Raw genomic sequence first — 27376 nt, 5'->3', positions numbered from 1 at the left:
TATTCTGATTCTGATTGTTTTGGCATGCCAAATGGTACCATTTTGTTATGCATGTCTGATCACCCTATAATATCTGTAGTCTACTCTAATATCTGCATCCCAACACTGTCACTTTCAAAAGTATAGCAGCAATCCTTTCAAACTTCATGGAAGGACAGATACAGCTCATTTTCCTACCTGAGGCTGAAGCAAAGCATGCTGGGATATGAGGAGACCAGATTGTGCTGTAGATGACACCCTCATGACCCTGCAGGGAGTTCACTAACTGACATCGCTCCGGATCCCACTGTGTGCAAAACAGGACAACCATGACGCTCATTTTATGTCAACAAGTAACAACATTTCCAGTATGTCTGATCCCCAGTACACAGAAAGAAAGAGTTTCATCTTCATTTTAAAGGTTAGCTGCATTTTTAGCATTAGTTAAGAATTGAACTAAGTCTCCACTTACCACTTTGGCTGTGTGATCCCACGATCCCGATACCACCAGGTGTTCCCCCCGTGTCTGACTCCAGTCTACTGAATACACCTACACCAATGCCAGATGTTTTGCAGTTCAGAAGTTATGAAGTGCTAAATGCAGGGAGCTTTAAGATAAACTACTGAGGGTGTGAACTCACCTCTTGTGTGTGCCCTTTCAGCACCTGCAGAGGACCTTGGGGGTTGGCCGTGTCCCAGATCTGCAAAGATCCATCACCTCCTCCCGTTACCAGCACATGTTCATTGTTCTCGCTCCATGTCACATCGAAGAGCCCATCATTCCAGTCAAAACTGTGTATGAGACAGAAAGATACTCAACCTCTATTTAATGATCAGTCACATCTCCACTTCTTCTTGACACTCTGCATGCATCTACGGTGGCCTTAAATACGTATTAAGAAATTTACCCTATATTCTAATTACTTACTGCAAACAAATACATTACAAATACATAAAATAAAATCATATATATATATATATATATATATATATATATTCTTTTTTGCCATCCTCAGATTGCAGACTTTAAAATAGTTGTATCTCGGTCAAATAAAAATGGTCCTATCCTGACAGACTATACATCAATTGAAAGCTTATTTATTATTTATTGACTCACACACTATATATGTTTTGTTTGTGTGTGTGTGTGTGTGTGTGAGAGAGAGAGTAAAAACACTGTATTAAAAAAAGTAAGTCTTAAAAGAGGCCAACAAATTACCTCCTCACAAGTGAAACATCTGCCTCTCTCTGCTCCAGCACAAACAGTGTCCCACATCCTAAAAGACACGAAGAGTTTTCATTGGTATATGTTTCATTTATGTATGTTCATGCAATATTCCAAATATTACCTGCTATTCCATAATACTGCGATGACGCACAGGCGATCGTAGAAGCCAAAAAAGGTGAAATCTCCACCGCATATCCATGACGGCCTGGAGATTTAAACGACTTCATACTCTTTACTAACTCCAAAGTCCACCAAAAATGTATTCACGATAAATAATCTATTTCGTGGTGAAACGCCAAACATTTGTCGACAACGGCGAAAGGTTGATAAATTCTCAACCATCAATAAAACGGTAAATTACATCAGGAAACCAATGCGTTTGCAATGTTGTTACATTTAGCGCAAAACGTGTGTATACCATATGTTTACTTCCGTGTTTTGACTGCGTGAAAAAACGCGAAGCTGTGATTGGCCAGACGAGGATGACGTTTGAACACAGTTTAATATATAATGTATCGTGTTATTTATTTTTCTTTTAATTCTATGTGATTTTATAAAATAGAAACTACAACAGGAAATATTTTGAAAAAATGCTAATTGCACGTAGTCTGCAAAAACGACTAAATGAAAAACAATCTGCGCCTTAAAATGATCTCGCACCAGATGGCAGCATTTCTCTAGTGAAGACACATTTGTTGTCTTTTCAGTTGTAGTGCCATCAAGATTAAACATAATGAGGGAATTGTTCTCTGAAATTTTTTTATGTTAATAATGCTGGCGGGTAATTCCTATACAAAACGTACTGTGGTGGTAAAGTGAAGGAAAAACCATTTGATATTTACCATGGTATTGAATGATCTATCTATCTATCTATCTATCTATCTATCTATCTATCTATCTATCTATCTATCTATCTATCTATCTATCTATCTATCTATCTATCTATCTATGGGTTTGCTTCTATTATGTTTTAAAAATGTGGGAGGACAGTTCATTAATCATAATCTTTATGTTTTGCAATTATAAACAATAGGCTAGATAAGCAGATATATTCTCTTACAATTCACTTTCATATGCTCAATACATCCTCTTCAGTGTATTAAATGTTACAGATAATACCAAACAGTTCAGGTTAAAAAGTCAAAATGACTGATCCTGTTCCCCCGAGCCTAGAATATGATCTATGTGAGCTATGATCATATCTATGCTGCTTTTATCCTGCGGCCTGGAGCATGAAACACATCTTGTAGTAGCTAAACCATTTTTATGTGTGGAAACTAATGAAGCTGACAGGCTTACTGACCATGTTCACACCGCTGACTCTTTGCCTGTGTGATGTTTTGGGGAGATCATGTGCGCCCTTGATATATGACGGCCACTTCAAAGGCAGGGGCCCGGCGTGAGAACCAGCCGCTCTAAAGCAGATAACCGGCGGATTTATGGCCCCGCACTTTTCCCATGATTGCCGGTGGGTAGCAGGCGCTGTTTGCCTTAATCCCCATTCACTTGGAAATGCTGATACTTTTTCTCTTAAGGAATTTAATGGTGTGACAGTGATTTACTAATGTAAATCTGTCTAACAGACCCTGGCATAAAGGGAGTGGATTAGGCCTGCATAAAGACCCATCTTGGGGAGGAGTGACTGGTGTTGTTGTGCTTTCATGTGGCACACACTACTGCAGTGCGACCGATGGTTTGTTCACGCCCGCCAGAATAGCTACATAAGTTTTGACTTGAGCTGTCCCTGAGGGACCAAGGGGGACCTTGAGGGACCTTGTCTTTGAATAACAGTAAACATCAAATGAGAACTTCTTAAAGGTTACTTAGAAATGGTTGCAGCATCAACAAATTTGGCATAGTCAGATTTTATAAACAAAAGAAGATATTTGAAAAGTTTTTTCTTTTTTTAGCTTACTTTAAAGTTGTTTGTAGTTACTTTTAAAAACTACTTTTTAATATATTTTTGACCAACAAAACCATAGATGTTACCACATTAAACATATTTTATGTTTTCTAAAATGTTCCAGTGATAATTGAAATCATTGCAGTGTCAAATCTGGCATTGAAAGTTTTTACAAACAAAAATGTAAAATTGATGGTGATTATGTAACAATGTTGAATGTTGGTGTGTGTTTTATTCATAATGTGTTTGTAGCAAACTTTAAAGGGATAGTCCACCCTGACTAACATTGTCAGAATAGTCCATCACTGGTTCAATCTGAATTTTATGAATCGATGAGAATACTTTTTGTACTGGAAGGAAACAAAAAAATTACAACTTTATTCAACACTATTCCATACGCTGCTTGCGCTCCGCGGATATTCCACAAAATTGTGTTACGGTGATGCAGAGTAGATGAATTGTTGAATAAAGTTTTTTTGTTTTCTTCACATTCAAAAAGTATTCTCGAAGCTTCATAAAATTCAGATTGATCCGCTGATGACAGATGGACTATTCTGACGATACTATTCTGACGGTCTTTCATACTTTTCTGGACTTTGACAGTGTCGTTACTTGGAAGTCAACTGGTAGTCACAAGCCTCCCAGTTTTCATCCAAAATATCTTATATTGTGTTCCAAAGACAAACAAAGCTTTTACGGGTTTGGAACGACATGGGGGTAAAGTGATTAATAGCAAAATTTTCATTTTGGGGTTCAGTATGTCTTTAAATTTTTTCGACAGATTTATGACTGTTGAAGTGGCACTTATAATTGCAGTTGTTTGTTTCACTTCATTGGCTTCTTCTGCATTATTAGAAAAACACATAAAAGAACACAAATATTTTTTTTCCACCATACAATTTCAAGAACTCAAATTATGCTCTGGGAAAACAATTACTTTCTCTCATAAAATTCCACGATCTGTTGTGGTGAAAGCAAATGGAATGATGGTTTTATAGCATATGTGTCAGAATAAAAAAAACACGCAGTTTCTTCAGGGACATCTGTTTTTTTTTTTGTTTTTTTTTTGCATAGAAAATGGTTACATCTTACAGAGTGTGGTAGGGTTATTAAAAAGGTAACAAAGTTACAGTAGTAGAAAATCTCACATATGAGTATTAGTGAATGTTATTTTTTTTTTAATTCAGTAGCCCTATTGTGTAAAGCGGAGAAGATCCTGTCTCCCCCCCCAAAAAACAGTAGTGATTGAAGTGCATCATACCAACTCATCTGTCTAATTTCAATATAAACTCTAGTTACAATCTTACACATATACAGATTTACAAACTGGATTGTTAAATCATAGATTACAAAACTGATTCACACCTCACTTTAGTGATTATCTGCAAAACCTTTGGTTTGTCTTTGAACAAGCTGTTCTGTTTTACTCTAATGCTACTGTATGTTTGTTAAAATCACATGCTTTTTCTATGTAGAAATATCAAATCAAAGATCTCGAATGCAGCATTTTAGCAGTGTTTATGCACTGTCACACAGTACAGCCCTTTACATGAAGTTAAACAGTAACTGATTTTTTCTTCAAAAATGAAAATTGCTCTTCCATTGTTATGGATTTCAACACAGCTTGAAGTGTAAAGTCAGTCTTTCTTTCCCTTCCAGAAAGTTGGCTTATCTTTGATGTTACATATGTGCACAAGTGTAAAGAAAAAACCCCAAAGTGCTGACCAAAGCAGGCACAATAGCTGTTTTCTTTCCTTTATGTACAAAGTGTGGAAGACGTCCAGATTCAACAAGAGCAAATCCAACACTTAAAACGCTCCCACTTCAGTCCCCCATGGTCTGTATGGTTTACTGCTTCTTCCGCTGCTCTGTTGGGATGTGGTGGATGTGGAAACGGAAGGGCTCACGGAAGAAGAACCCACTGAAGATGCCGTTACACTGGGGCTGAAAAGCGGGAATCCTCCGGGAAACGTTAGAGGGAAGGTTTGCGCCGCTGCAGCAGCAGCCGCCGCGTGAACGGTCGCCGATATCGAAAGCAGCGAGGTGGATAGTGGCGGTACACAAGGAGCAAGGTTGCCAGTAGAGGGCGCTCTGAGCGCGGTGTCACTGTGGGTGAAGGAGGAGGTCAGCAGGGCTGCACCCCTCTGAGGAACCTCAGACAGCCTGCTAGAGGAACTCTCTGAGGACGGAAGTCCGCTTTGTTGCAGGAACGCCGCTGGGATGGGATGCAAAGCGGCGGCCCAGTGATGTGGGTGGAGGGCCTGCTGGTGATGGGCCATTGATGTGGTCATGGCGGCCGCATCCCTCTGCGAGGCGCAGCTGCTGAGGTGAGAAACCAAGCGGACGCGGAGGGGGTCGCTAGAATCCAGACCTTCAATGGAGCTCAAATACCTCGCCACTTCAGTGAGACACTCCCTGAAGCCGATGCTCATGAAGTCCATGGCCAGAGAATGAGCATCAAAGTATCCTGAGAGAGTGTGAGAGAGAACAATTAAAAATATTTGTTTAAAAAACACTTCATATTCATATTCTGTTATACTGCATTATCAATTTGACTGCACTGACACCAATGGATGTGAACAAAACTTGAATTGAATTGAGCTGAATGATGACACTACTATCTCTTATAGAGCTGTTTTTATAACTGAACTTACTTAGAACAGTGACACTTTTACTAAACTATGAATCAACAGTTGAGCTCAATAATAACACCATTGTGTTCTACAGAGCTGAATTGAACTAATTTCATAATTTACAATTTTTACAGTATGATTGAATTAAAATGAATCAACACTGAACTGACTCGAGCTAAATAAAGACACTATTGTCTTGTGTAGAGCTGCTTTATAGCTGAATTGAACTAATTTCATAATTTAACTTTTCACAGGTACTGAACTGAACTGAATTAACCCGGAACTGATGAGCTGATTAATGACATTATTGTTTCTGTAGAGCTGCTTTTCAGGAGATGTTGAATTTGAAGTTTGCATCTCTGATTCTGTTATTTTCCTACTTATTACCATGAAGCTGGTGTGAAACAGTTCAAGTGCTAAATAAATAAAGGTGACTTGATTTTGAAGCTTTTATCATGATGAGTAAAATGTAACCTCACTGTGCTCGAGAGACTAAACCTAAGCAGACCGGGATTGTGACCTGACCTGTTTGTATGTTTGTTTTGTCTCCCCAGTGCTTCGGTTTTAACACTCATTGGAGAGCCCTAACAAACCCCCAACAGTGCAGCCTGTGAATGTGGCCCCACTCCCCTCCCATGGATTTATGAAAGCAAACACAATCCCAGGGTCAAGTGCTTCTTTTGTCCTGCCGGCACTTTCCCACGAGTTCAATCCTACCATTAACATTGATTTCCACTTTAATCTGGTCAAAAGGGAACTCTGTACTCAGATTTCACTGCAGTGTTATGTGGTGTGCAAAACGGGAGCCAATGACAAGCAGACTACCTTTTCCTCCCGTGGCCTGCAGCATCTTCAAGTGATCCACTGTCATCTGCAATATTTCCGCCTTCTCTAACTTGGCAGATCCCTTGGGAGAAGCAATAGGATATGTGAGGATAAGTGTTTTAATATGATAGCTTTGACAACATCCTCTTCCACTTACTTTTTATTTATTATAATTATTATTATTATTAGAACTTCTACTTTGCATATATATATATATATGTGTGTGTGTGTGTGTGTGTGTGTGTGTGTGTGTGTGTGTGTGTGTAAAAAACATGCAAGGGCTGAAGCAGAAATATCTACTCACCTGTTTCTCAAATGCTGTTGGCACCAGACGACGCAACTCTGATAAACTATTATTTATTCGGTCCCTTCGTCTTTTCTCAATGATCTGCAATATATTTACAAATTATCAGAGAGTAATGTATTAGGAGTTTAAAAAAATGTTTTAAAGATTTTAACAAATATATATATATATATATATATAAAAAAGTTTGGAATTACCCCTCTCCGCTTCTTTCTAGCCATGACTTGAGATGTTGTGGAAGGTGAGCCACATTTTATAAACGAACCGTTGCTTTGACTTTGGGGGGGAAAGGGGGATGAAAACTTATCAGTGCACTGTATAAAGAGTTTATAAATGTTACCAAAAGTTACTTTTTATTTGTATTTTTATTCAGTCATATTAAATTATTTTTGATTTTTGACTAACAAAACCAGTTATTTTTGTCTTACCACATACAACATATTTTAGGTTAAATGCTTGACAGTGATAATTATTAAAAATTCTTTATATCAACGTTAAGCTATTAACAATCAAAAAAATTCCTTAATATAATGCTTAAAAGCTCAGTAATATGTATAGCCTACATTCAAATAGTTAGAAATGTCTTTAACATTTCACAATACTGTTAAGTAACATGTAAGCGTTACTGTAAAAAATGGCAACATGCAATTACAAATTGCAAATAAAATTTCTACTCGATCTAACATAAAAATGATTGCTGGTACAAGCTAATGTAGTCAGTTTGATCTATAACTTGAATTAAATCCTACCACATTAACAAAATCTTTAGGTCACCTGACAGTATATAAATTAATAATGGTATTTAGGTTAAATACAGCTGTTTATGTACAGACAGTCATTATATATGAAAAAATATTAAGTTTAAATTTCTCTGATGCACGATTCAGTGACATTTCTGACTATAGTAAGCTATCGACCTGTTGAGCACCACAGAGCCTAATGTTTGTTCAAGTATTTATGAACATCAAAACCATAAACTGCATTATTAATTATATTTTATTTCTTTGTAATTATATTTTATAGGCTTTTTATAAAACATATTTAGTTATAATACATGTAATTACCATGTGCATTTTATATATTTAATATAATATTTGATATAATGTCCAAAAGAAAGCATACTATCTTAAAATAGCATGTAAAAAGTGAATCCTCAGAAACAGAACAGCAAACAAGCTGTGGTTCCCATGCACGCTTACCCAGAGTAGTTATTCTCGCTGCCCACATCAATAGTTTCGTCCATGTCGCTGTCGGACGTGCTGTCCTCACAAGGCCGCTTCATGATGCAGTGTGCACAGGTACAGTCACCAAACCCTCTGAGCGTCTTTCCCACGAACCGCTGGAGACTCACTCTCACATTCACGCCCTCGTCCTGCTTTGGGAACACCCACCGTAAAAAGAAAACACGCCCCGAGCCGCCGAATGGAGGTCTCAAACTTCATTCCCCTGATAATCGACTCAGCCCAGCTTCAGCACTCGCGCTCTGCACCCGAGGGCCCCAGAAGCGTGAGAAACACTTCGCACAAGAAAGGCGACGGTGTTTCAGAGCCTGACAGAGCTTGGCCAGTGTGCAGATAAAGCAGGACATCTAGGTAAAGGGTTTCTGGCAAGGCTAAGATGAGGAAGCAGAGTGTACGAATTATTTGATGAGTTTAAGGAAGACACTTCTGTCAGCAGTTTTTTGAAGTTCATCTCACGCGTGCCAAATCGGGTTAGCGCTCATTGACTGACCTGTCGAATATCTAACTAGCGATTTATGTTATATTTTGTTTTGTTAAGAATCATATTAACGCGAAAATCAAGGAACGATTATTTAACGACGCTCGAGCTCAAGTTGGTTTTACCTCACGTGATTTCTTTTCGCCATGCTCATTGCTAAACGATTTTCACTTTTAGGTTTCCAAAACGTTTTTAAAACGTATGTTCAGCCCTACTTATATGTTTACAAAGAAAAAAAAGAAAACCTTATTTTAATCTTGTGTCTATGAAAATGCTTGTTAAGAACAACAACAACAACAAAACTATGGTAAATCCTTACGGGTAACCTTACCATATGCAGTAAAGCAAAAAAAAAAAAAAAAAAAAAAAAACATCCTGTAAAACGGACCTATATTTGACAAGAGAGCACTTTAATGGTAAAATCTAAGTTTTCATAGCTTTTTTTTTTTTAAATGAGCGCAGCATGTTAAATAGTGGACATAATGAAAGTCCTTTAAAATGTTTCAGTAAACACTGATATCACGATTATAAATGTATTCAAAGTTGTTCAGGAATATCTGCATAGACACAGACAGACACACTTTCACACATGGGCTTCTCATCTGTTTGGAGGCTCCAGCTGTAGTGAATTTCCTGGGTTAAACAGTGAAGATGGCACATTGTTTGGGCTTACAAAACCCCACTTGTCATGTTGCCTTCCCCCTGGTGGAGCGCAGCACAGTCTCCCAGGCAGGCCGCCAGTGTGATGACTCGTTCCCACAGCTCTGAGCCCTGTGCTGAAACCCAATCACCATGTGAGAGACGGCCAGGAACACAGGGAGGGCCGGCAGGGCCGCTGCCACTGGGAGGTTACCGCAAGCCGAGCGTCATCCCCACCACTGCTGCCACAGCTCCTAACCCTAGTCTTCACGTTGTTTGTTTGTTGTATATCCAATTTAACTAACATGTTATAAAAGCTTAGAAATATCAAGATGGCTTTGTGGAAGAGGGCAGCTTGTGACCTTTCACGTATACCATTACTGCAACATTACAGCACAAATTCATTCATTCATTTACTCGAATTATCATATATACTCAAAAAGAAATAAATGTATTTGCATTTAACAATAATGCTTCTAAGCATAACTAAGAGATTTTTGAGAACAACCATCAAGACCAAAAATAAATACATAAAAGTACATTTATGTAATAAAACTATAAACTAAAATAACTTGCAATCAAATATTTATATAAACAGTTTAATTATTATATAAACATTATACTTTGGATTTTACAATTATGATTTTATGTCATACCATCCAAGAATTTCTAAAAACCATATATATATATACTATACTATACATAATATATACATACTCTTTGAATTAGAAGTTGAGTCCAAACTTTTGGTCTGTACTATATATATATATATATATATATATATATATATATATATATATATATATATATAGTACAGAAACTTCTCATTCAAAGAGTTTTCTTTATTTTCATGATTATGAAAATTGTAGATTCACACTGAAGGCATCAAAACTATGAATTAACACATGTGGAATTATATATGGAATTATATACATGACAAAAAAGTGTGAAACAACTGAAAATATGTCATATTGTAGGTTCTTCAAAGTAGCCACCTTTTGCTTTGATTACTGCTTTGCACACTCTTGGCATTCTCTTGATGAGCTTCAAGAGGTAGTCACCTGAAATGGTCTTCCAACAGTCTTGAAGGAGTTCCCCGAGAGATGCTTAGCACTTGTTGACCCTTTTGCCTTCTGTCTGCGGTCCAGCTCAAACCATCTGGATTGGGTTCAGGTCCGGTGACTTTGGAGGCCAGGTCATCTGGCGCAGCACCCCATCACTCTCCTTCTTGGTCAAATAGCCCTTGATGCCTTCAGTGTGACTCTACAATTTTCATAGTCATGAAAATAAAGAAAACTCTTTGAATGAGAAGGTGTGTCCAAACTTTTGGTCTGTACTGTGTGTGTGTGTGTGTATATATATATATATAAAATATAATATTATATTTTATTTTTATTTTCTGTATTTAATGTTATATTGTTAGTGTTACCTGTATGCACCAAGGGTCTGAGAACTTGAGACCAGTTGGTTAAAAGGGAATGTACTGCTTTGATATTTTGCGATTAAACAAAACAACAACAACAATAATCTGTGTAATTTAACTGTGCAAAAATGTTATCATCCCTTAATATAGTGACTAATATAAAGACACAAACCTCTGTACTGCTGACAGGTTTCTGCATCACCCATTGCCTTTAACACCCTGCACCAGATCCAGTCTTCGCCACAGATAGCTCCAATCAAGCTGTCAACAGTCTCTCATAGCCCAGGGCAGGCTGCAGCTCTCCCATGTGTGACCTAAAGTTTATAAGGGCTAATTAAAGCAGTCAGTCCAGTTTCACAGACCTGGACTTTCCCTCGTTTTCACCTGTTGATGGATATGCCCATTCAAGAATTTTCAAAGTTCTTTTTAGGATAAATAAAGACAGTACAGTATAGTGAAAATACTGACAGGAGTGCAGACAAACACGAAGCCCTATAGTTTTGTTTTGATCTGTCTGTTGCATATGAAAAATATTATGAAAATTCAAAATAAAATAAAAATGCTTTGTTCATCTGTAGACCTTGGACATGTTACAGAGTCACCCTTAAAACAAATGCAAAAAAAAGTAAAAAATGATAATTTAAACCTAGAAAGATGCATGTTTAGATTTTTTTTATTGTTTTTGACAATTTATATTACAATATTACAATTTATGATAACTTTAAACATATAAAAATCATCACTGAGATTGGAGAAATGGCTCCTGAATATTAATTGTATTGAAATTTCATTGTAAAATATATTTAAATAAAGAAGTTGTTTTAAATTAAAATATTTAACAACTTTACTGTATTTTTGATCAAATAAACACATTCTTCTTTAGCATAAGATATTTCTTTGGAAATGTGAAAAATTATTATATATAAAAAAAAAAATCTGAATTATTCCAAACTAATGACCGGTAATGTATATTACTGTGAAACACAACTTTCACTCCTATTCTGATTGTTTTTTGAGTTTCATCCTTGGCTGACAAAAAAACAAGTGCCAGTGATATCAGTCCGGGGCAGAATTACAAAACAAAAACCGGAATATGGCCTCTGCCAAGTCTGCTGTCGGGCAGCATGGAGCTACAAGCTCGTCACTGTCACCTCTGAGACTTCTCATAGCATGTGGCCAAAGTAAGTCCAACGCTGGGACACAACTTAGCGCAAGCGTTTGTGGATGTTTGTGTGTGTTTCTTCTATTCCCAGGCAGGAGGAAGGATTCCTTTCATCCCAAACATGCTTGCTTGGAGAAGGCGGGCGGCCCTGCCCCTAGGCCCGGCGAGAGGGGCCCAGCCCTGATGTGCCATGCTATCAGTGGTTCCCAAGGCTGGCCAGCCTGGGAAAAGCTGGGTGGACCCGTTCCAAAATCAGCATTACATGCATTATTGTTCTTACCCTCCCCGAGTCCCAAGCACACAATGAAACAACAGCAACAGCCACAATCTCAAGCCCTTCTCTGAACACAAGGCTGCCCTTAGTCACTTGCAAACTGCCTTTTTAAAACCAAGTTAACTGCTTCATGGCAACAGACACTGTTGCCCGGGCACCAGCTTCCTCAGCTCGGACTCTTCCTTGAGAGTACACTGACCTGCTTTAGATTCAGGGCAATCAAACATTTGTCCTGTTAAATTCAAGTGTAGTGCAAGTAAAATGATAGGGAAAACATGGATATTTATTTTATTAATTTATTTATTAACATGAGAACCAGGATTCACTGTTAAACCAGTTTAAAGTTGTTTTCTGGTCATCAAGTCTGGTATATCTGACAAGGGCTCAAAAGTTTTCTAAAACTAGCAAAATAGACCAGTCTGACCACCTTATGCTGGTTTAAACTGGTTTTTAAGCAGTTCTAACACGACATCTGCAACAAAAGTCGTATAAGAATTTAGGAAGTTACTGAGATCATAATCTAGCACCATCATCACTTTCATGTTATTTCAGTTACCCGAGGGGTGTTCTCGTGATTAGTGAATAGGGTTGGAATGAATGAAAAGTGTTTGCTAATCAAAAATAAACTAGTTATCTACTGATGATAACTTTCATTTTCTTGCTGATCAAACACCAACCCAGATTTGAAGATTATATCTAATCTAACCTCATACATTTCCTTTGATGTCTTTCTGGATTCGAGCACAAGGAGGTTGCATTTCAGTGCCAACCTGAAACAATTAACTCCTGAGTAAATAATCTACTTCTTTTTCATTGTTATCCACTCTATCCGAGACAAACGGGCATCTGTTTATTTTTCCTGTCAATGGAAGAGCGAACAGCCACAAACCGACGATATCCTAGGATTGTGGACTTTTGACTCCAAAGTCATATTATAGGTGCTTTATTAGTGTTTAAGGTCACAGAGAGACAAGCAAGTGCATCCTATATGAGGAAGTCTTGTGCGTCTCTGGAGTGAAATATTTGGCTTTTAGTCGGAGCCCCGGCCGTGAGTCGGAAATCCTGGGAAGCGAGTTCATGGCAGACAGGCTCCAGGCGTCGTATGAGCCAACGCTGAAGAGAATGGCTCAGAATAATAGGCCCCTTCCTGCCATTCTCAGATTTGGGGCAGTATTTCTGTCACGGCTTTCCATCGAACTGTGTCCGGCATTTGGCTTCGGCACCCATCAACCCGCATGCTACGCTCACAAATACACTAATCTGCACTGCAAGTGGCATTTGGCTCGACACAAAGCGCCTGTCAGAATTATGTCAGCTTCAGAACAATATCAATGTGGTCTGTTTACATGGCTATCAAGGGAGCGTACACTCATGTAAACATGTTTATCAATCTTTAAAAGATGTTTTAAACTCTGCTGTAGTGTGTGGTGAGGGTTTGAAATACGAAAATGGCATGTATGGGGTGAGAACACACACAGACAGGTGCCCCTTCTCTACTTCCTGTCTTACGACCTGAGCTTCCTGTCAGGATACATGAGTTTGAGGAAGCCATGGGTTTCCCCTTCTGCATTCAGCTCTCATTGTTCAAGCATCATTACCCAATTGTTAAGCATACCTTTTATTCACTGTGGCACCTACGTTATTTACACAATAGCTTTGCTTCCACTGTCGGAACCCATTGATTTTGATGCATTGTCAGCTCTTCAGACAAATTCTCGAGCTGAATACTAAAACAAATGAACATTTTGCATGTTTTTAGTTTTTGTTTTTACCACATAAGTAATTGTAGATCCTTGTAAAACTCAGTGCTGGGACATGCAGCTTTGTTCGAATCCAACCTTGAATCTTCTTTGCTAACTCAATGCAATTGAAATTTGCATTTAAATTGAAATGGCATTCTAATTTAAATTCTGAACATTACACAACCCAGATTAAATATGAACACATGAAACTTTCTCTCAATGCAGTAATTAGCTAAAACATATTCCTTTAAAGTAATTTAAGAGAAGAAAACGCTTAAAAAATGCATTGATGTTGCTGTTTGACACTGAAATTCTCAACTCTTTACTCAAATTGTATGTCCAGTCTGGCTCTGCTTCCATATCGGTGGCTTCTGGCTCGCTCTGCTTGCAGGGAAGCAGCTGCCCTGGCCGACCCCAGTCTGAGCAGACTCCAAAGGCAAATGTGTTAAAGTAATTAACAGACAAGTAAAGAGGAAGTCATCAGATACACATTAAGTGACCTGACCACGGTGAAATCACTATTCTAGACAGCAGGATATAACCACAGTCCGAGAAAGAGATACGCTTTCACACGTGGCACCAGTCAGTGAAGGCCAACAATATAATCTTCTCTTTAACACCAAAAACAAACAGAAGAAAGGAAGGGTGTCCTCTTGGGACAACTGTGCTAACCATTACTGGCTTTTCAGGTATATGTACATATACACATTTATGTATGTAAATGTATTACCAAAATTGATGTATAATCCTCTTGAAAGACAAGTTACCACTGTTAACATTAATCTAGGCAAATTTTGTTTTTCAAAACACGAGCTTGTGTACAGGGTTTATCTTGTGCTGTGGAAAACACCTACAAATTAATAACACTGTGAACTCAAGTCTAGCCTCCAGGCAATAGCTACAGCCATTAACCAACCTTCCCCTGCGTTTTAAGATGGGGCTTTCTCCTTATGCATGGCTTGGGTATCACTGGCCCTGAGGAAGCACAAGGTTAGAGAGAGATCCAGGAAAGTGTTTTCTGCTAATCTCCACAGAGTAAGACCCCACAGAGCCACAACACTGATATGGTGTGTCACTGCCTGGTGATAAACAATGCTGCATACTGTTGTTTTGGGCTGCACCCTCTGGTTCTTTATCAGCAAGCATCCTTCCACTCCCCATGATTGTGAAATGCAATGGGTGTGCTACAGAATGATGAAGTTATATAAGTGGCAAAGAAGTTAATCATGGTTAAGAGAAATTAATTTCACTTTGAACATGTCTCAGTTTTTTAGTAACATGAAAATCAAGGAATCGTTGTTTCATGTAACCAGACTTTTGACCATCTAGTCTATACTCTACAGTGTAATCACCCATTAAGATGGGTAATCACTGCATTTATTTGATCAAAAATACAGCAAAACAATAGTACTATGAAATATTACAGTTTAGAGTAACAGGTTACCATTTTAATAATAATTTTAAAAAGTGATTGCCATCACTCCTTCATAAATCATTCTAATTTGCTGATTTGCCGCTCAAGTTTTGCAACAGTTTAAGTGTTTTCTTAATATTTTTGTGGAAACAGTTATACATTTTTTTAATGATTCTTGACTTTAATGTGAAATGGAAATCTAAAATGTTACTGTTATTTTTTATCAATTTAATTCACCCTTGCTGAATAAAAGTATTTGTATACCTTTAAACCAAAATCTTACTGTTACTAAACTTTAAAACACATCTTAATATGATTTTTGGACAATCATGTAGCAACAATTTGACTGCAATAAAAATGAGATTTTGTTTTGGTATCGGGGCAAATCTAGAGTTAGTTTAGGAGGACCGAATCTGAATATGAGCTGCTATGGAAAAAAAGATTTCTATAAGAGCAAGAACTAACAACAAAAGTGGCATACATTGCATGTCAAAATATTATTTCTTTTTTTTATGATTAGCAAGGAAGGATTCTGAATTAAATAACCCTCAGATATCTTTCTGCAGCCAACATGAAGATAGATCATACAGTCACAGATTTGTAAGTTGGTTGGTGGTTTTTAGGGGTTTAAGATGAAGACTGATGCCTTGTCTATGGTTGTTTCAAGTTTCAAGCACAAGACTTAAGAATTTCAGACTAATTTTGAACAAGCCTAAATATGTGTGTGGTTTATTTTAGGTCTGATTGGATGGCCCCCCATCGTTGTTTGAAAGTCCAGACACTTTGACTTATCAGTGCGAGCAGTTGAAAAGCGCTAGTGCACATGCTTGACCTCCAGCCTCTCTGGTTTTATTGTTATCACCCGAGACAGCACTGTTGAATCTGGAGGAGAATGTGACAACAGCAGGCTCACCAGCTGACCATACGCAGACCCCAGATCAGCAACACGTCTGCTAATTCTTCATACACCCTGCAGGGGAAAACCTGGACTGAAGGTCCGAGCCTGGACAATACCTGTCATCGGAAGAGCTGCGGTCAGCTGCTGGAATCTTGCTACATTCACACCAGCAGAAACAGAGAGGGAGAGGTGTCCACAACAGCTCCCAGATCCTCTGCTGCTGTCTTCCCCACTGCCTGAAAACACACGAGGACTTGTCACTGTCTAATAAAGCTACAAAAGCTCTTGGGTAGGACAGACAGTCTAAGAAGGTTCAACAAAATGTATTATTTGTTCAGAAATATAACTTGAGTTATAAAGAAAGGAAAAGTTTAGCTGAATATAAAAATTTCTGTCATTATTTATCCACTCTAAATGTTTTCTTTCTTCTTAGAACACAAACAAGATTTGATCAAAAGTATTGAGCCATATGATGGCTTTGAGGGACAATATGTCTGTATTCAGTTACTTACAATATCCGTTTATGTGCAAAATGTTTGTACTGGCACATACTGACATATTGTGCAATGCTGTTACATAGGTACTGACTGCAAGAAAGCATTTTATTTAAGGGCCTAAGCTGGTTCTGGTGTACATATTGTGTGGGTTTTTTGTTTGCATCCATGTGCACTATATTTTGTAAATACGTAGTCTGAAATCATGGTTTCCACAAAAATATCAAGCAACCGTTTTCAACACTACCAAATCAGCATTGATTTCTGAGGGATCATGTGACACTAAAGTCTGGAGTAATAGCTGCTGAAAATCCAGCTTTGCCGTCACAGGAATAAACATTCTGAAATATATTAAAATCCATTTTTTAAATTGACATAATATTTCACAATATTCGTTTTTACTGTATTTTTGATCAAATAAATACATGCCATGATGAGCATAACTGATTTCAAAAACATGAAAAATACAGCTGACTATAAACCAGAATGCATGAATGCAAGAACTAAACTATCCTTAAATCAAGAGACTTGACATTTCACTTCAGCAGTCTGCCACACGCCACTGGGTTGTGATGTAAATACTGTGTGGGTTGTGAGGGTTGATTGTTTGCTTATATGTGCACTGTATACTGTTTAATGAATACACACAGATCTTTTTGAGAACTATTGAGAACTATTGAGAATCTATTTTTTTACATGCACTTTAGTTTCTAGTGAATAGAAATGAATATTTGTGTAAACGCAGTACATGCTGCAGTTGAGGTCAAGTGTTACAAGTATATAACTCATAAAATGGTAGCTGGAGAGCTGATTATTAGTTGAGGACATTATTACTGTAAATCACAGATCTTTGCTGGACTAGGGAACATAATAATTTCCAAAGCTGTCTTGAATGGAAGTGTGGTGTGTTACTGTACAGAACAGCTGTCGCTTTCATTGTTTGTAGCCACACTCTCTTTCTTCCTGTAATATAGTGGTCAGGCTACATTACAAGTCAAGCTATTCTGGCTTTATTCTGGATTTACTGCAGCAGAGGTTGATGTTCGCTCAGAGATCAGAAAGCTGGCTTTCAGAGAAGGTCAGTAAGAGTAACTAGTCTGCGCTGTTAGGCACCTGGCAAAGACCATGCTGGGGAATGATCAATGTCAATCTTTGTGTGTTTAATGACCATAATTTCAGTAATTATTCTTTGACTTTCTTTATCTAATACACAGTAAAATCACAATTGTCATGTCTGTGAACTATTCCCTGAAATGTTTAAAGGAAGTTTAGTGAATCCCTGCAACCCGTTAACACTTCTTTGTGAATCTGATAAGATAAATGACTGAGACAAGAAGGGGAAGCAAACCCTGACACGCTCTCACTGTCTGAGCTGCTTATATAGTAAGGATATCTCCTTCCTTCAGCCTGAGTGTTTACTTTGGATTATAGTAGATGCTTCCATACCTCTGAGAACTCACATCCTGACGGACAAGCTGATACGTCCTGTTACACTCAAACATTCATTCAGTTCTCTCTAAAACTCCTAAAAACCCTCAGAAGCTAAACTAGCTGAATATCAAGGTTGTTTAACACGTAACAGACGGTTCTGCTAATCTTTAAGGAAATTACCGTGAAGCTTGTGGTGTTTTGCATGACAGGTGCTGGTCAGGTCTTTCATCTATGAATTATAGACTATAAAACAAGACATGAGAGAGCTGGTGTAATGTCACACCACCGGTACAGGCAACCTCTGATTTACTGCATTTACTAAATTAGAATTAATGATAAACTCGCAATATAGAAATAAAATGCTACATTACAGAACACTAAAAAAGCATTTAACCTGTAATACGGAATAAACATATATTTCATTTAATGTTTGTAAATATATTACACATTATAATTCATGATTAAAAAGATGCTGAAACTTTATAAGCCAAAGAAAAATCCATAACATACCAAAGTTGTCGATAATAAATGTCTTCCTGTTCCATTAGTCTGGAATCCTGATTGTTTTGCCATCTTGTCTGCCAAGTTAGAAGACAAACTGCATGAGAATGTGAAACTGACACATACTTAAAGCAGTGAGTGAAAAAATAACAGCAATTATCTGCGAAATGACCATGGGGCCTTTAATAATTAAATGTTCATTCAGTAAATTTGTGAATACATTTATACATAAACATATCTGTTATTCTCAACATCAATATGGATGTTCTTGTTTTAAGCCTTAAATTTCTGTGCGTTGATGTTGGTCCATTGTTTTACGCTGAAAAAGTTTTGCATAAGTGGTCAAATGTATTTACACAGGAATCACATTCACCGGAAACAACACACCACACACCCGAATATTAATCATTTCTCAAAAGCACTATAATTTATTATCATTATTTTTTAATAATTGAAAATTTTACTGCACCTTTAATGGAACATTGAAATACTGTTTGCAACACACCTCTGAGGAACTGGCATGAAAAGTCCCTAGGACAGTGTACAGTGCTCTCTGACCCTGTGTGGTGGTCTTGGAGACAGAGGGAGTCAAAATAAAAGTCTAGATGTGGCTCTTAAGTTGAAAGTCTATGGGGTGCCTGACCAGCGCTGTTTGATGTAGCTCAGTATGCCTGCTGCTGCTGCACGCCTGTGAAGATGTTTTTGTGTGATGGCAGCTGGAGACTCTCTCTCCCAGAGAAACCTGCATGACCTAGCCCTGGCTGAGGAAACAGCGTTATGAGGGTCTTGACCCAGAGCTGGAGAATTCTGTGGGTTTGAGATGGTGACAGAAAATGAGCAAAGATCTTCTAAGGACAATCTTCACTAGACAGCTGTTTTACAGATAGTTTTTTTTTTTTTTTATCAGTCACTTTCATCCAAATGTATATAAAAGCATATTACACAAAATGCTTTATATACATTTTCATTTCATGCATTTTCTAGGATACTCATCATAATTAGTATGGCTATAGATAGAGATATACAGACAGACAGACAGACAGACAGACAGATATATGAGGGATTTATTAACTCTCGGTTTTAGTGCTGGAAAAAACATTTTCATGTTGCAATAATGCATTAATCAATATAATTGCATGTTAGGCCTGTTTGCCTATATGTGTGACCACAAAACCAGTCATAAGTAGCATGGGTATAGAATATCTGTAGCAATAGCCAACAATACATAGTTTGGGTCAAAATGATAGATTTTACTTTCATGCCAAAAAGCATTGGGATATTAAGAAACGATCATGTTCCATGAAAATATTTTGTAAATTTCCTATCATAAATTTATCAAAATGTAATATGCATTGAACTTCATTTGGACAACTTTATAGGCGATTTTCTTAATAATTAGATTTTTTTTTTTTTTGCACCTTCAGATTCCAGATTTCAAATTTGATCCAAATATTGTCCTATGCTTGCTGACGAACCATACATCAATGAAAATCTTACTTATTCAGATTGCAGATGATGTATAAATCTTTCAAAATTTAAAATATTGACCTTTATGATAACCCTTATACATTTATAATCTCGTAAGTTTTTTGTTTTAAAAGTAAAAAGGAACGTTATAATTGTTTTCATATTCCAATATTATTAAATATAATTTTTATCATTATACACATTTTCATAATTTCATGTTTCTTTCTATATTCATAAAATATTCATTCATTTTATAACATTATTTCTGCAAAAGTAATTGCTGTATAAAAGCAACTACCCTGCAGTTTAAAAAGTTTGAAAGCAGTGTACAAATGCAGCTTTTCGGGGTAGGCTATATATGCAGCTTCTGTGAAACAATGTAAATACGTAGACAAAATCCCGCTCTTTTGTAACTGTGGAAACAATGGACTGTTGCTGCTGCGGTGGTGACCGAGGCTGCAGCGGTCGGTGGGGGCGTTGAAGCCGGTGAAGGGAGTGAGGCAAAGGGGGTTTATCGTCGCTCTGTTGGGAAAATAACAGCCCCAGGGTAGACCGCGGCAAACAGGAAGGGTGTGGACAGGATCCGAGCGCAGCTGCTGCCGCTGAGCAGCGTCTGTTCCCTCAGACTTTGATGTGTGGGCACACCGCTCTGTGCCACGAGATAAACACTCTGGGAGCGAGGAATTGTTTGTGTTTCGCATAGCTCCGTAATGACATGAAGCCTGTGAGAAAGTCAGCTGCCGCCGACTACCCCGTGGGAAGCACGTGTGTAGACCGTCGACCCTGAGCTAATTGATGAGTGATGTCACTGATGAGACATCGGTGGCTCCTTTATAACATAAATAATGTTAACGGTATTATTGAACCTTGTTTCTTGCATTGATTTTTACAGTGAGCAGAGATAGGAAAATATCTAATCAAAATATAATTATAACGATGACCTATTTTACTTGCTCTTTGGTTTGGTATCAGTGTGGTACGGAAGCTTTGATTAAAAAATGTTATTGCAACTTTTTATCTTACAAAGTAGACATTTTTCTTGGAATTCTGCGAAAATTTGCAAATGCGACTGTCTCCGATTTAATAAACAAAATTACTAGATATGAACTTGCGGTTCTTTGAAGAAGCGTCTTAATAGTGAGATATAAACTCGCAATTGCAAGAGCTCATAAACTCATAAAGCTCATAAACTCAGAATTAAAAGAAAAGTCTGAATTGCAAGATGTAAACCAAAGAATTGTGAGAAAGTAATTCTGAGTTCATATCGCACAATTCTAAGAAAAAAGTCTGAATTGTAAGAAAAATTCTTATTTATGTATTTATTTCTGCTAATGTCCCTTAGGTATGGAAGATTTGATAAAAATACATAAATACAAACTGTGTAATAGCTCCATAATGACATATAGCCTGTGAAACAGTCATCACAGCCTTCAGGAAGTCAGTCAGAATTCTTGAGTTCTGAGTAAAAAAAGTTCGGATTGCAAGATATAAACTCACAATTGCGAGAAAAAAAAGTTATTCAAGGATGAAAACAGGCTTCCATAGGGCCACATGGGCTATTGGATAAAATTAACCAAATATATAAATAAACCAAAACTAACTGGCTTCAGTCTTGCTTTTCATGATTTACTAAATGTTCAGTTGGTAAAATAAAGTCCTATACTACGTTTATTCTCCTTAAGCATGCTGTTTTACTTGAAAATACATGTAATTACTATTTTTTTTTTAACATAAATGTAGTATTCTCAGCTCTGTGTAAGCACTTCAAGTGTGTTTAAATCCATTCTGCAGAATTTCCAGAATCACCACAGAAAACACCAGCAGATTCCCATCTGGTCCTGCTTGTAAATGTAAAAAAAAATAAAAAAAAAAATAATAATAAAAAAACCTGATACATAATATTAACCTTTGCATTTATATGAGATGGGGTAATGTCATTTAACTTCACATTTTCAAGACTTTCCTGTAAGGCGCTGGTGTTGGAAAGCATCCCTCTTGTCCTCTCCAACACTCCATAAAACATTACATTCACCTTGGGAATACTGGATGTGGAGAAAGACTTGTGGCATTGACTGGGAGGGAGGCGGACATTCTTCAAGGGTCTAAATAAAGTCTGTGAGACACTCTTTCTCATGGGCCCTGTTGACTCATGAAGCATCAACAGAGGGCAGAGTGTGTGTGGCCTTAAATCAATGCTTAGCATTTGAAACACACAGTCCGTCTGACAGAAGACAAGTGACTGGTCTAGTGCTGCTCAAAGCACTGCATGATCATATGGAAATAACCATACAGTATGAGTCGGCCTGCAGTTCTGCATGTTAAGTGCTCTCTTCCAGATGGAGGGTTGCCGGTTGTTTGGTTTCATCCCTCATTGGTCATCAATGGTCAGTTAGACCACTGGCTTTTTGAATAGGCCCTTGGGGCACTAAAAAGCAATTAGGAACAATTCAGTTAACTGAAAGTTCAAGTTTATTTTAGTGGCACTTTGCACAAATACAGTAGGACACAAAATAAAACCTGAAACTCTTGGATTATTATATATATTTAAATGCTCATTGCAAGTCCTTGACATTTTTAGAAAATGCTTATCAACCTCATGAGTTAAAAGTAAATATTTTATAAGCTTTTTTAATTCCTTTTTTGCATCCTGATTTGTGTCACTGTGTAATTTTAATCATTAATATATATATATATATATATATATATACATATATACACATGCCTTGATTTACATTTTACTTCATTTCAAATCACAAACTTCCATCAGTCACTAAAATGTCATGGTCAAACTTTCTGTGTTTGTCTGGTCAATATTTACTGACGGGAAAAAAGGCCGGGACGTAATTGTGTTTTAACAAGAACCATACTTTGCTCATTAATCGTGGTCAGCTTTCCAAAGAGATCAGTGTATCAGTGTCAGTATCAATGTCTTTCAACACAATGTCTGTTTTATGCTGAATACAAGCTTTTCAGAGCCAGACCTCTCTTCCTCTGGCACTCTACATTGTCATTTTCACTCTCTGGCTTGTGACACATTTGTGGTCTACTGAGTAGACAATGGTTTTTTTCAGTCATTGTTTGGATCTATTTATAAAGTGAGAGACTGGTGAGAGACAAACAAGCTCTCAGGTCCCATAGGTATTGCTGTTACCAGAGTTTCCAAAGACGTTAGTGTGCCACAAACCTCTAATTAGGCTTTGGTAATTGGGAATAATGGAATATTGTATTTGTTTTGACTAGTCATCATGAGTTCCTCCGTTATTTTGAGATATTGCATGGAATCAAGAACATGTAACATTGGGAAACTGTTGAATAATATCATTTTTTTTCTTGTTTTGTTTTTATAATCAGCAGACAGATCATCACACATTGCTATGGGAATAAGCTGGCAAAGTTTTTTGTAAAAAAATATATATATTCCCTTTTGTGGTTTTAAATTGTGTAGTCTGCATGGTTGAAAATGTTAAATATGATCTGTCACACTTGGTTATACAGTATGGCAGAAAAGCGACGCAGACAACGATCCCAGCACAGGAATGGTTTCACAAACCAGTGGTTTGTTATTATAATGAAATCAGAATTATTCATTACAAATTACCATCGCAATAGGGCTTTTGGCTAGCTGCTTGCTATTTCCATATTTAAATCGGCCACATAAACCTAAATCTTATTGACAGCGCATTACAGAGGTGTGTAATTCGGTCCCGTTTGATAAAGAAAGCTCGATTATTTGAGTTCATGGACTACATCACTGTCTTTCAAGCATGTACAAAACCCAGGCCCACTTATAGAATGAGAGAGGGTGGTTCATTTTTGGGTACAATGGGCCAAACCCGTCAGACCAGTGCACAATTATGCAAAATCGACCAGCTACTTACACGACTCGGCCCTTTATTTGCGTGACCTCAGCGTGTCAGAGCATGCATTGTGGCTTTGCAACCCCACACGTTCCAGAGATGCAAGCAGTGGGGTGCAGGATGCAGAGTCTTAGCTCTGGCACATTCCTATGAGGAACGCAGGGGGTGTGGGAAAGACCTTGAGGTTGGATCAGCTGATTCATCCTCATGTTTAATTCTTGGTACAGTTTCCATTTGTGCGGGGGGTCCGGCTCTATCGCACAGGGTTCAGCTCCATCAGAATATAGACAGAGGCTGTAGTGACTTCTAAATTGCTTTGATTGTGTTGGTGCAGATGCATGTAGCATCCTAAATAAAATGGCCTTTGTATGTGTTCAGAGTTTCAAAGAAATGCTGAAAGATATAGCAGGACCACCGCCACACTAATCAAAGCGATTCACTGGGGCAGTAGAGAAAAGCCCAAACAAGTCAATGAGAAGGTTTAACTGATCTCTATTTCTTTTTAAGGCTTTGAAAATGGTCTTTTATTTCCTGCACTTCGTAAACAAGCCGTATGGAGAAGACGAAAGTGCAATACTATAAAAAATTTTGTGCAAAAATATTTTTGCTAAATGTTTAATATGTTTTTAGTGTTGAGTGTAAAATCAAATTAGCCATCTTAAATTATACTTTAATTAGTGAGTGAGTGTGACAGTGGAAATTAGAGCGTCTCAATGACGCACGAGAATAAGCTTTGGGAGTTCGCCGCTCAAATGACTGTGAGAATCGTGTGGAGGCTGAGAATGTAATTATGTGTCCATGAAAGAGAATGCTTGCGGTGGGTCAGTGATGACTTACTAGTCATTTAACAATAACTGTTGTACTGCAAGAACTAAAAGATTTGTCAAACAGCATTCTAAACTACACAAATCCTGCTAAATGTAGATATTTTAAAAAGGCAGTTGCACTTAGAAGGGGGAAAATCACATGAAACATTAGATTATGAAAATGCTAAAGTCTGTATGTAATGACAATAATAATAATAATAATAATAATAATAATAATAATTAATCATATTGCAATTTGAAAACAATTATAACATTCCTTTTTTTAAACCAAAAGCTATAAACACTTACTAAACAACATAAAATGTAACAAAGCATACACATTATGTACAAAAATAAAATATTAATATATTTAATATAACTGAGATACTATTGAAGTTTTTAATTAATTTGTTGAATAATCTTTTCTTTTTTTTTTCAAGGAAATAACCTTTTTTTAATATGAGGTTAACTTTCTCAAATAATACAGTTTACTTTATAGTATTATTATTGTTCTGGTAAACTGAATACAATTTTCACAGTTTAAGGTATTAACATTTGTTTTAATTTTTTTTTCATTATTCTCTTATTAAAACAAATTTAATTGTCAACATTTTATTGTTTTAGTATCATGTCTTGAAATGCTAAAACAATATGTATAAATCAGCATAAGAGTTCAGAGGTTGGATAACCACGTTTGGTTAAAAATACATTTTATTGTTTATTTACTGAAATGTATAGTACTGGAACTGCAAAACTGTGCAAAAACAAGCAAAAAAAAAAGTAAAACAAAATGTATATTCTATGACCTGGACGTTTAAACCACATGCACATTAACTCACAGTGATTAAATTGTTTTTAACCACAAAGTTCACTAAATGTAAACTGCACTAACCACAAAGCCCCCATGCAGTCACTTGATCTGTTGGTTTTCTCATAACTAATGATCACATGACTGGGGAGCAGGTGAGCATATGCTCCCACCACCTGTTTAAAATTTAACAGTGGGAACGAGGACTTTGAGGAAGCCCCATGGCATCTGCAGGCTCTGTGTTTCTGTGGTAACATGATTGTTGGTGCTTGTTCGAAGGCGCAAGGCGGCACGTCCAACACAACACAATTAGGCTGGCCGGCAGCAGAGGAGCGAGCTAATGCTGATTATAATTACGTGTTGATCTCATCGCCTCCTCCTCTGTCAACAGGCTTGTTTAAAAACAGAAATCCGTTAGGATTGTTTTCACACAGAGTTCCCGAACGAGACTGCAGCGATGATGTTGCACTGGACGTTTTGTTTGAACACAAAGACAGTCATATGTTCATTATTCAATTTATGCTTTAATGTTTAATAAAGCACTGACATGTAAAAATGCAAAAAAAATAAAAAAAAATAAAACTACTTTTTAACAATTTTTAACAACTTTTTTAAAAAAATTTTAACAATTTAGAATAGCAATTTAAATCATTTTTTTTCAAGGTAAGGTTTTTTGCCTACACCACCTGTACAAAATCATTCGCTTAACTATGATACATTTGTATTTGAAATTATTTTATGCAAAATATACATGTAATTACAAAGTCATTTTTAATGTGATTGTTTTATATTTGTATTTTTCTTTTATATACAAATTTAATTGTAAAATAATTTATAAAATACACATTTAAATATCAGCTTATTTTTTTGTATTATATTGTGTCTGTTCATGCGATTTTTGTAGAAAAAAATATACACACAAATTAAACATACCTTATAAATACATATTTTTTATATTAAATATATATACATACACACACACACACACACACATAAACACACAATTTAGAGCATCTAGTTTTACTACATTCTAAAATAAAAAATCATCAATCGAGGCAAAAACATACTCGGACTGTTCAGTGCCTTACATCTGTAATTATCAACAACTTTCCAGTTTCCTGGATTCTCAGTTGTGTGCTCAAGCAAAACAAGCTTCTTATAGAGCTGTCTGAATTTGTTTATTTTTCCAAACCACATATGAAATGAGTGTGCAACTTTAACACAAGTTATGGTTCTTCTGCCTACACTTCACCTTAAAAGCCTTCAGGAGTGGTGAGCGTGACATGCTTTCATGACATGCCTTCCCTGTAATTGTGCGCCAAGTGCCCAACCAGAGACAAAACATCAGCTCTTGGCAGGTTACAAGGCTCTAGATGGTTGGGAGGAAGTACCTGTGGATGCAAGCTACCAGAGCTGGAGAAAGCTAGTGTGAGGCCTTCAGGGCACCTCTGCTTTGAACTGGGATCTTGCCCACACCAGAGCTTCCTCTGCCAATTTGGCATCCTCCAGTACTCACACTGCTCCACACTGACAGTAAAATTGATTCTGGCAGTGCGTGGTGCCACCTGCAGCTAGCCCTCTCCTCACCCATGCGCGGTGCTGTCAAACCAGTCTACTGTCACAGACAGTGGTGCACGCTTTTCAAAGAGTTGGCTGCAAATGTTAACTCAAGTGGGGAAATGTTTTTATTTCAAATTATGATGAGGTTTTTTGTTGCCTTGACAGATTCAGATCAAAAGATGTTTAAAAAGTGTGGAATTTGAGCTCAACTTGATGCACATTTACAGGGTTTTGCAAGGGTCTCATGTTGCATTTATTCCCATTTAAAGGAACAGTTCACCTAAAAATGAACATTTGATGAAAATTTAC

At 37.2% G+C, this 27376-nt stretch overlaps 2 protein-coding genes across 2 annotated transcripts; both read right to left on the bottom strand.

Moving 5' to 3' along the window:
* Nucleotides 1-70: 70 nt before the first annotated feature.
* Nucleotides 71-1641, bottom strand: LOC113075689 (peroxisomal targeting signal 2 receptor-like). The gene is made up of 5 exons (XM_026248373.1): nt 1329-1641; nt 1199-1256; nt 621-771; nt 452-529; nt 71-286 (listed from the first exon to the last, which is right to left on the bottom strand). Exons 1-5 carry the CDS (start codon nt 1432-1434, stop codon nt 86-88), a joined length of 594 nt encoding a protein of 197 aa, XP_026104158.1. The 5' UTR covers nt 1435-1641; the 3' UTR covers nt 71-85.
* Nucleotides 1642-4108: 2467 nt separating this feature from the next.
* Nucleotides 4109-8270, bottom strand: LOC113075687 (hairy/enhancer-of-split related with YRPW motif protein 2-like). Its single transcript, XM_026248371.1, has 5 exons — nt 8072-8270; nt 7070-7148; nt 6873-6956; nt 6569-6650; nt 4109-5577 (listed from the first exon to the last, which is right to left on the bottom strand). The coding sequence occupies exons 1-5, from the start codon at nt 8152-8154 to the stop codon at nt 4919-4921; spliced, it is 987 nt and encodes a 328-aa protein (XP_026104156.1). The 5' UTR covers nt 8155-8270; the 3' UTR covers nt 4109-4918.
* Nucleotides 8271-27376: the final 19106 nt, after the last annotated feature.

Source organism: Carassius auratus, unplaced genomic scaffold (assembly GCF_003368295.1).
Source record: "Carassius auratus strain Wakin unplaced genomic scaffold, ASM336829v1 scaf_tig00017470, whole genome shotgun sequence".
Taxonomy (NCBI): domain Eukaryota; kingdom Metazoa; phylum Chordata; class Actinopteri; order Cypriniformes; family Cyprinidae; genus Carassius; species Carassius auratus.
Note: the sequence above shows the minus strand (reverse complement) of the source record. Positions and strands in the feature narration are given on the sequence as shown.